The following is a 10,486-nucleotide window of genomic DNA, read 5'->3' as shown; positions in this document are numbered from 1 at the left end:
CATGTTGGAAACTCATTTTCCTCTCATCTTCCCCTTCTCCAGGCTCCAGCATCTCCCGCTGTTCTCCGTCCGAATCTTCGCTCTCCTGCTTCGGCTCCCTCTGGTTCGGGACGGTTTGGTGGATCGGTCCATCTGGTTCCCCACACAGCAGGGGGTCCGGCCTGGAGCCGCCGGGCCCTCGGGCCGCCGCGGCCTGATGGGCCAAGAGGAACTGAGCTTGAAGGAAATGTTTCTCCTGCAGGTTCATCTCCAGTTTGGCTCCTGGGTGCCTCTGCAGCTGCTCCATCACCGCCCCCAGCTTCACGCCTGCAGGAGCGGACTGCTGCAGACTCCCCTCCTCAGAGAGGTTCGACTGTGGACGAAAACAAACAAAAAACACTAAATTATCAGAAGCTTAGAGACCTGATGCACCAATCAGATGACTAAATGTCACAAGGTTTCCCCCAGAAAACGCCCAGAGGCAGTCTGTCGTGTTTTTGAGTTACAAAATGTTTAAAGTTGGCAGGAAATTTTAAAATATCACTTGATAATTATGTGTTATTAAAAGATTGGAAGATTAATACCTTAAGACCAACTATAAAGTCTTAAAAAAAACGCAGACATTTAAAAAAAATTAAATAAAAAAGCAATGCTTAGCCTGGTGGGGGCACAAGTAAAGCCTGGTGGCCCGCCAGGCTTACAATACACTGGGGGAAACCCTGTTTCAGAATCGGAAAGTTTTTTCCTTATTGGCTCTGACTGGTGATTGGAACAGGGCTTATTTGTGTGTTTGTTTTTTTAAGAATAATTAATATGGGCGCATTGATTGTTGATCTTTAAAAAGCCTGACCTTCCGATTCCAATTTTGACTGATTTTATCATCTGAAATGTTGCTGAACATAGCAAGGAAGCTGCTGAGTTGGTAACAGTGGGGTGACTATTGTAAACTGAAAACGTGCAGCCGGTCAGTCAAACGTCTCTAAACGCAGAAGGACGGCGGCTGATTTTTAGACCTTTGATGAGGTAAATGAGATCACCGGATAAGATCACATATAAGGAGATCTTATACTATCCCAAAATAATTCACCCATAATAATTAATGAATTACATTGAGCTCATCATTTAATCCTTTCTGTTGATCTACCCCAAAAACTGTTATACAAAAACTCTTTTTGGTTACTTTGAACATAAACGCTGGAAAACAAAAAAAAAAACTACCAGCCCTCTGCACTGAACCCCATTAAAAACCTGCTGGTTATTCCACCAAATACTAATTCCAGAGTTAAAACATTAGTTTTGTTGTTTCTAAATGAATATGAAACCGTTTTCTTTGCATTATTTGAGCTCTGGAAGCTCTGCATATTTTTGTTATTTTGACCATTTCTCATTTTCTGCAAATAAATACTAAATTTTTGCTTGGAAATTCAGAGACATGTTGTCAGTAGCTCATAGAATAAAAGAACAATGTTCATTTTACTCAAACATATACAAAGTAGACACTGATCATTTAAAGTGGTCTCAATTTGTTCCAGTACTGCATATTATTCATATACAATTTCATTTTATTTAAAACATAACTTATTTGTACGTTACCAATCTTCCACTTTATTTAGCATTCTGACTGAATTTTGTCTTGTTTTTTTTATTGCTGTATGTTTTATTTTGCATGTTTTGCCTCAAACTTCTACACAATAACTCAAATATGCTACAATGAAAGTATTATATAAAATAAACTGAGATTTGTAATCCAGAGGAAAATCTTATTCTTCTCAAAACAGCAACACTTTGAGCTGGTTTTGATTTTACTTTGCAGGTTTTCAGCAACATTTATCATCCAATATGACGCCCAGAAATTAGATTTCATGAATTGAAACAAAAGTTTCAGCAAATGAGCTTGTGCTTGTTTTAGTTTTTATAATAAAATACAAATAAAAATGGACTAAATCCAACAAATCGATGCAATCTTTAGGGTTTCCTTATGTAGAAACTTTTCTTAATAAAAATTAATAGCACATACTGTAGTGTTTGATACCTAGAACCAAGTTGCATATGCATGATTAAATTTTAATTATTTTTTTTCTATAAAAAGCCTTGAGAAGTAAAAAAGTGAACCTTAAAATAAAATACAATCGGTATCGGTCCGGAAAATAATGATCGGTTCATTTCTAGAGGGTGAATGAACAGATAAAACTTTAAAACAACCATCAAAGTCATCGGGTGAGGGGAGGTTAACTGCAAATTTAAAGTGGATTTGAAGTTTTATACGCTTACAAATAAAAACAGGCAGTCATTAATTTACATGAACTCATGAATTCATTCAGTCATCGGCATGACAAACGTCTCGCTTTGCTAAAAAGCGGCTAAATCATGAACCATCCTGCCCGGCGCCGTGTTTCTGTTACAAACAGCGCGTCTAATTTTCCCCCGCAAATTATCCCACATTTCAGAGACAACCTCATGGTAAACCTGCGCTCTGTAACGTCTTCATCAACCCACAGTGGCTTTGTTACTGTAACAAACACGAGTGGGAGCGTCGACACTCACCATTTGCGCCCTGGAGTAATTCATCGTCGCCAACAGGTTTGTTTTGTTTTCCTCGGTTCCTCCGGGCAGAATTAAGTCACATCTCCTCAGCAGCGCTGTCCTTTAGGAACGCGTTTTCTTGGTTTTTGTTTTGCTCTTTTGGACCGGGGTGACTTTAAAAGCCTGGGTCGGTGTGGGAGGCCGGAGCGGTCGGAGCTGGAGGAGGGGTAAATAACGCGCAGTGTTACCTCCCTGGTCACTGCGCATGGAAACTCAAACATCTTTGATTGTCTCTGACTAGGTGACCCCCTCACCCACAGCCCGGGTGAATGAAAGGCCCGCCCTGTGCGTAAAAAATACTCAAGTGTTTTTTTTTCCTCTTCCTTTCCTCTCCTTGGAGGAGCGATGAGAAACTTCCCACCCTCTCCACGAGAAAACTCCCACTCGATCCTCTGATTATCATTCAGTCAGATTTTAACTGCAGAGACCTGCAGTTAAAGAAAACAGAACTGATTTTTTAAAACAAAAAGGTGAAAATACGTTAAATTTAAATCTAAACTAATCTGTTTTCTCCTGTTGCAACTAAACACCCCGCGGTTTCAGCCAATCAAGCACCGCATTGTTTACGTAACGTTTGCGGGCATTTCGGTTTGATTTGGGGGGATAAACCAAATATATATTGCATTTTTTTTTTTAATATAATAAATATTTTTTAAAATGTAGAGCCACCTTTTGGTCTATTCATCTAGAAAGTCTGATACTAATAATGGGTGAAATCAGAGTTGAGTAATTAATTACATTTACTCGATGTAATTTAGTGGAGTAACCTTTTGGAAAAATTTACTTTAAGGAGTATTTTTATCACGCCTGTACTTTTTTCTTTTACATGAGTATAATTTCTGTATGTTTTGGATGAAAAACAAACATGTTTTAACCAAAAATTCAGACAAAAACACACCTGCAGTTTTAAAGTTTCATAAGTTTTATATTGAGAGAAAATGTTTTATTTTGCCTGATTGTTATTTGAATTATTATTTTCATCCTTAAAATTCCAGAAATTTCACTTAACTTTATATTTTAACCCGTCTGATGACGTAATTTTTTAAATATTCAATGATTGATAAATTGATCAGTTACTCAGTACTTGATACTTTTTGGCAAATACTTCTTTTACTTTTACTTTAGTCATTTTTTGCATGGCTACTTTTCACTTTTACTTGAGTAAAAATATGCTGAAGTAGTGATAACCTTGAGTACAATTTTTGAGTACTCTGGGTAAAATGTTAAATTGAAAGCAGAGAATCTGTGAATTTAACAAAAAGTGCATGCATCACCACAGCATAATGCTGCCACCACCATATTTCACATTTGCCATCTCCGAATATGACAGAACTTTTTTTCTGATTTTATTCTTGCCAGATTTTGTTATCAGGTTCTCCTACCTGAGTTGTTGACCCCTGCAGCTCCTCCAGAGTCGCCGGCAGAGCCTTGGGAGCGACTCTGCTCAGCTCAGGCCTTCTCTGGGCCGCAACTTTAGGACGGCTGTGTCTTGGTAGGCTCTTCGATGTGCCAAACCTTTTCCATTTCCTCACGGCGGACTGGACGGGGCCCCGGGAGATCATCAGATCTGGATTTTACAACCAAACCCGGCTTCAAACTTTTCCACGATTTCATCTCTGACCTGCCTGCTTTGTTCCTCTGTCTTCATGATGTTTGTTCTCACAGAAAAACCAACTATTACACACAGTTGGGCCTAATTTACCAATAAACTGACTTATAAGGGGAGCTGAATACTTACAACACTTTTCTAATTTGCATTTGGAGACTTTTAGAAATGATACACTTCACAATTTGGCACCACTTTAAGTTAATCTGAGATGATATTTGAGAAAAAGCTCAGCAGGTATGAATATTTTCCACAGGGCACTGAAAGAATGAACCAGAACTTTACTTGAAGTGCTTCTATTCTTACTCAAAGTGATAACCCTGTGGGTGGTAATTTGTGGCTATAGTTGCCCCGCCCCGTCCTAAATAAAGCCCATGGCAGAGGCAGTTGACGTGACCTGATTGATTACAGGATATGAACATAACTCTGCAGCCGTCCAGCAGGCCTTTCATGGATGTGAAGGAAACTACAAGCAATAAATGCAAAAGCAAACAAAAAGAGGGAAAAATTAACAAAAATCAAATTTCGTTGGTTTTCAAGAATAATTTCTACACCAATCTGCACATTTGAGTTTAAAATATTTACATTTCTACAAATCTTGTTGGTTTAATATTCGACTCAGGCATCCTGAACAACTGTAATCAGATCTAATGGAACCACTGAAAATGGTCACATCTATTCATTTATCATACACCAAATAAATATATACATATTTAAAAGTTATTTTTTGTAAAAAAAAAATTAAATAAAAAAAAAAATCTTAAAGGCTAGATTTCAGAAAACTAGAAAAACTGTCAATGTCTGTACTTTTTAAAAACTTTTATAGGACTATTATATTTGAAGTTTATATGGGTTCTAATTAATTTTTGTACATGAATATTAATGATTATGGTTTGTTATGCGGCAGAATTGTCAGCAACTTAAAAACTAAAATGCTTAATGAGTTTTCACAAAACAATTTGCTACAAGGTAAATCAGTCAATCAGGGTAAGAATATAAAATATCCTCGTATATGAAAATATATAAAAATGCATTTTTATATACATCTACTATATACATATATTTAGTTCAGTATGTTTATATAATGTTTATAAATGTAAATATATTTGGCAAATAAATATCCTCCAAATATTTAATAATGAATAAAATCTGGAAGCCATATTTCACTCTTATAAATAAAAAAAAATCCATACTTTAACTGATATAATAATAATAAAATTCCAAATAGTAACCACATTACACCAATGCCATCGCTGATTAATTTTATTCAACCCGCAAATAAATTTTCCCTGAAATGAACAGATGTAATCTTTACATTCATGCGACTCTGCTGCCCCCTGGTGGTTCACAAGCATTCAGGTGGTGTGAATCATTTGGTAATGCTTTCATCTAGAGCAACTTGTACTTAAGTATTGCTAAACAGATTGTTGAACTTTCACAAAACAAAAAAATAAAATTCCAGTATGTTTACGACACGCGAAGACAGTATATTTATCCATATTTTACAAGCAAAAGAAACCAGTAAAGGCAAAATTTAATTCAGACATGTTTTGATGAGGCCAACATTTAAATGCAAGAGCTCGATCTTCTTGTATATCATCTGTGGAAAAAAAAAAAAGAAAGGTTATTTAGAAGAGGTGAAATGCTTGATTTAATTTAAAATGAATAAACTTACATTTTATCAAGTCCAAGCTCTTCAGGTGTAGAAATGCCGAGTTCACTTAATACGGGCTTGAGCTCCTGGATCACGTACGGGTAGATGTCTTTGTGAGGCCCGGCCTTGTCCTGGGTCAAAGTTAAACTCCGTTAGTTTATCACTGAAATCTTCATTTATTTTTGGCTGACATTATTCCCAGACGTTCTGAATGTCTGACCTTCACCGCCTCCAGGATGCGGATGGCGCTGGCCAGGTCGTTTAGTCTGCGGCAGGCTCTCAGCACCGCCTCAAGGATCTTTGGTTCTGGTACCAGGTCGTACCCGATCAACGTGTTCATCCCTGAAACACAGTTTACACTTTACGAGCTGCAGGAAACACAGAACCACCTGTTATATTCTCAGACCCATGCCAATTTTCCACTTCTTTTGACTTCCTGTAAACTAAACTTTTGATCTCATGGATCTGAAACCTGCAGCTCTGATTCGTGGTTCTAAATATAAATATAATAACTGGAACTTTTGCAATTTTACAGTTTTTCTCTGAATAATTTAATTGAATTTCCACAACAGAATGACACCGGCAACATTTTTATATCTAATGTTGTCATTAGGTTGAAAAATATTTGCTTTTTCTTTTTCCAATATCAATTACATCCATCACTTTTTGCTAAAACAAAAAAAAGTATTTTTTTCTTCTGTATTTTAAAACCTAAAAATAGAAAGAAAAATAGTGGTCCTTTCAAAATAAATCTTCCATAGTAGGTATATGTCAAAAGTATATTTTCAGAAAAGTCTGTAGATAAAAGCGATGAAAAGCTTTGAAGCTGCAGTACGTAACTTTTAAAAAATTTTTTGTTTAAATATTTGTTGAAATTAAATTGTCACTATTTTGTCACACTATGCTACAAAGGTAAATGTAATTTTATTTATACAGCACATTTTCAACAACAAGGCAATGCAAAATGCTTTACAGGAATTAAAAGGACAAAAACAAACAAAATAACAAACCAAAGGAAAGAAAAAAGAAAAATAATCTAATGTTGATCTAAAGTATAAACTAGATGCTCCTGTTCAGGGTTGCTACGTATCTAACAATGTTGATCCAAAAGTGTCTTCTGGTCTCTGCATCTAAATACTGATGCAATACAAGACAGATAATCTGCAAAAGAAATTAGCTCCTCTGCCTGAGCCCAACTAGAAACAACCAATCAGAACCAGGAGGCGGGCCTATTGCCTCTCAAAAAACATGCTAGGCTAAGATGAAGTAAATACAAAGTAAAGATAAAGTAACTATGTGAAGCTGGTAGAGAAACTTACCCACAAAATAAGCCAAAACTGGAAAACATACAAAATGACTAACATCAAACATTTATTTAATTCATTTTAAACATATTTTCATTAAAGGAACATTGTTAGAAATATATATTTTTGTCTATTAGCTGACTCAGAGCTCTGGCTACAAAAACAAACCATTAAAAATACAACAAATCACAGATTAATCCCAATAACTGATCTACACGAGTCAATAATGCTAACATAAAACTTTAACACTGATTTGTTTGCTCTAAGAAAAAAAATCATGTAGTTTAAAGCAAGTAGAAATGTTTTGACAAAATGGTAGCAGAACCATATTTGGAAACATTTTAAACAGACTAAACAAAACTGATCATCTAATGTAGCATTTCCTGACTTCTCACCGGATGACAAGCATTGTCGTCTAACAACTACTTCTTCCTGGTATTAAGAACCTGCGTTTCAACATGTATTGGATCAGTTGCAAACAAAACAAGGAGGATTATATTTCAGAGCATTCACTATTATCTAGAGCAGTTTCTGTTGCGATAACAGCAGCCAAAAAAATAAAGCTAAAATGCAGAGAAAGGTGCCATTTTTTCTAAAAATGTATCAAAAACTCCAGTAAACTAACAGTTAACTTTCACTTCTGTCTCCAACTTGGAGTAAAAACCTTAAATCACATCTTTACGGCAAAGGGTTAAAAAAAATCTCCAGATGCGGAAAAGCTCCTTTTATGGAAACACAAACTTGTATTTTATACCTCAGCCCCGTTACTGGAGGCACCAGAGAGGACAGTTTGTTGCCAAGTGGAGCCTAAGAGAATCTAACCAAATTGTGAAAGTGGCCTGAAACACCTGTTGTTAGAAACAGAGACCTGTCAGTCTGGTTGCCTCAAAGGAAACTGTAAAAACAAAAAAAACAAATACAAAAGCAAAATAGTTTGTTTTAACAACATTGTGTAAAGCTGTACATTAAAGCAGATGGAAACAGTTAAAGAAAATTGCATCTCGCTGTGCAATAAAAATTCCTCAACTCGCAAGTTTTGACTCCAACTACAGCAAACTTAAACAACTGATCTTTACGTTTCCAGGAATCAGTAAAGTTCCTTAAAAAAAAACTTTTTCCAGTTACTTTTTGGTGTTTCTTCATATTCACCAAAGATGCCATTCTTCACTGAATTACAGCTGGGAGCAACAGAACCTGACTGATAGCAGGACACCGAGTTTTATTCAGTTCAGACCAGATAGTAAGAAAGGGTTATACATTTATAGATTTTGTGCTGCTTTTATCTGCTTCACATTTACTTTGTTGGTGAATAAATCCCAAAATTCATTACATTTATTCTACTTCTAGTCAGTGAGCGATAGAAAGTAAGGTAAGATCTTTAAAGGAAGTTAAAAAAAAAAAATTAATGCAAACGAGAGAAGATCTGAAAAGCTTTATTTAACTGATTATATACATTAACAGAAAGATTACCACTGCATGTTTATTAGATCAGTTGGACATTTATCATATTTAATTGTAGATTTTTCCTGGAATTACACATGCAGATTATAAATAGGCTATATGAAAAGACCTACTGCAGATCTACAATCATAAGGAACAAACATCTAATCTAAAATCATTTTGAGTACAAAATGACTTAAAACGCAGAACAACAACATACTGAGCACTCCTCAACAGTACCATCTCAAAACTAAGACAGTTAGGAGAGCAAAGCACCATCCAGCTATCTAAAATAACATAAGTTCCTATTCTAAAAGCGCGTCTGCGCTCCACAGCACTGCTGATGAAAAAACTTTTAACTGCGGTTAATTCTAAAAACGGTTCTGCGAGACAATCCAAACTAATCTTTACTAACCTAAGTAATGCAGTCTGAAAATTAAAGATGATCCGTATGGCCTGGATGTTGTGATGAGGAATTAATCCAGACTGACTGAGTCTATTTAGATGCAGAGACCAGAGGCCCAGAAGACACTTTTGGATCAACATTGTTAGACTCTTTTTCAGAATCCTGTTCTCCCAACCCAGAAGTGGAATTAGACCTGAGGGAACATAGCAACCCTGAACAGGAGAACCTAGTTAACATACTTTAGATCTTTTTCTTCTTTTGCTCTGTCATTTTGTTGGCATTTCCTTTTAATTCCTGTAAAGCGCTTTGTATTGCCTTGTTGCTGAAGATGTGCTATGTAAATAAAATTATCTTTACCTTTTGATATTAGTCTGAGAAAACCCCTGTTGATCTGCAGTTAATATTAACCGACCTTGTAGAAACAACTTCCTCATACCAAAGTTTAATATTTTTCTGCACAATTATTTGTGTCGTCTTGCACAGATTTAGTGTGATTAAAAACCCACCTTTCCTCAACTCCCATGCATCGATGTCAGGCTTGTTGAAGTATGTAATCCAGCGGGCGTCAAACTCTTCATCTGTCTCCTGTTTCCCGTGGGAGTAACACCTCGATGCCAGAGGAGCTGTGGGATAAAAACAAGCAACAATCAGTGCCTTAAAGTCATTTTCAGTGGTGTTCAGTGTTGCACAACGTTGTCACACGGAGGGTCATAAGAGGGAAAGTTTGCAGCGAGTGAAGGAGAAAAAGGGCAAATGCTGCGCGTCAGGTGGATTACTTCCATTGTCCGGATATAGGACTGCACGTAGCTGATGATACACTTACGCATTAGATACGTAAGATCTACTGTAAATCAAATGGATATCCTGCAGATCATTCTGACCTAAAATAAGTGAATTAGATCAGCTGTAACATCACGTAAGCATCAGGATGATGTGGTTTTCTCAGGCGCTGAAGACGCTGCCAGTCCATTTTAGTGCAGAGATGTCCGCAGCTGGTTCACTCAGCAGATGAACCGACACAGTTAGCATGTTAGCATGTCCCAGCTGGGTCACGGCAAGGACACAACTACCCCAGAGCGAAACATTTGGATAATATCACAACACAGCAGCCTCAGATTATGTATTTTTACGTTTTTTATGTTGACCAATTGACCAACATGTTAAAAACCTTAACCAAACTGAATGTATTATTAAGTGGCCGGCTGGTTAGCTAGCTTAGCTGGGACCGCAGTGTGCCGACAGACACTGGATATCCGCATGAACTTCGCCCCTACGGTTTCACACTCTGCCGCATTTAAACAGCCATTTCTAGGAGAGAAACAATAAACAAATACCTTGGCACCTCGGTTGTGTTCGAGTTAAACTCCGAGCACCGGAGACCGACAGTCGGACGGCAGCTCTGAACATGATGCGGTACAGCCAGCGAGACAACCCGGTATGATTTATCCGGAGGAAGCGGCTCTAACGGCAGGCGCCAGCAAATAGGTGAGATCCTTCTGCGCATGTGCAAAGCG

General features: G+C 37.0%; 1 protein-coding gene across 2 annotated transcripts; it reads right to left on the bottom strand.

Moving 5' to 3' along the window:
• Positions 1 to 5,413: 5,413 nt before the first annotated feature.
• Positions 5,414 to 10,465, bottom strand: LOC103150244 (cytochrome c oxidase subunit 5A, mitochondrial-like). Of its 2 annotated transcripts, XM_007569779.2 has the most exons (5): positions 10,307 to 10,465; positions 9,479 to 9,595; positions 6,043 to 6,164; positions 5,844 to 5,953; positions 5,414 to 5,768 (listed from the first exon to the last, which is right to left on the bottom strand). In XM_007569779.2, exons 1-5 carry the CDS (start codon positions 10,377 to 10,379, stop codon positions 5,765 to 5,767), a joined length of 426 nt encoding a protein of 141 aa, XP_007569841.1. In that variant the 5' UTR covers positions 10,380 to 10,465; the 3' UTR covers positions 5,414 to 5,764. The 2 variants fall into 2 exon arrangements, with proteins under 2 accessions (XP_007569841.1, XP_007569842.1); XM_007569780.2 differs by lacking the exon at positions 5,414 to 5,768 and having other exon boundaries at positions 5,840 to 5,953.
• Between the last annotated feature and the right edge of the window lie 21 nt (positions 10,466 to 10,486).

This window comes from Poecilia formosa, unplaced genomic scaffold (assembly GCF_000485575.1).
Source record: "Poecilia formosa unplaced genomic scaffold, Poecilia_formosa-5.1.2 Scaffold246, whole genome shotgun sequence".
Lineage (NCBI taxonomy): Eukaryota > Metazoa > Chordata > Actinopteri > Cyprinodontiformes > Poeciliidae > Poecilia > Poecilia formosa.
Note: the sequence above shows the minus strand (reverse complement) of the source record. Positions and strands in the feature narration are given on the sequence as shown.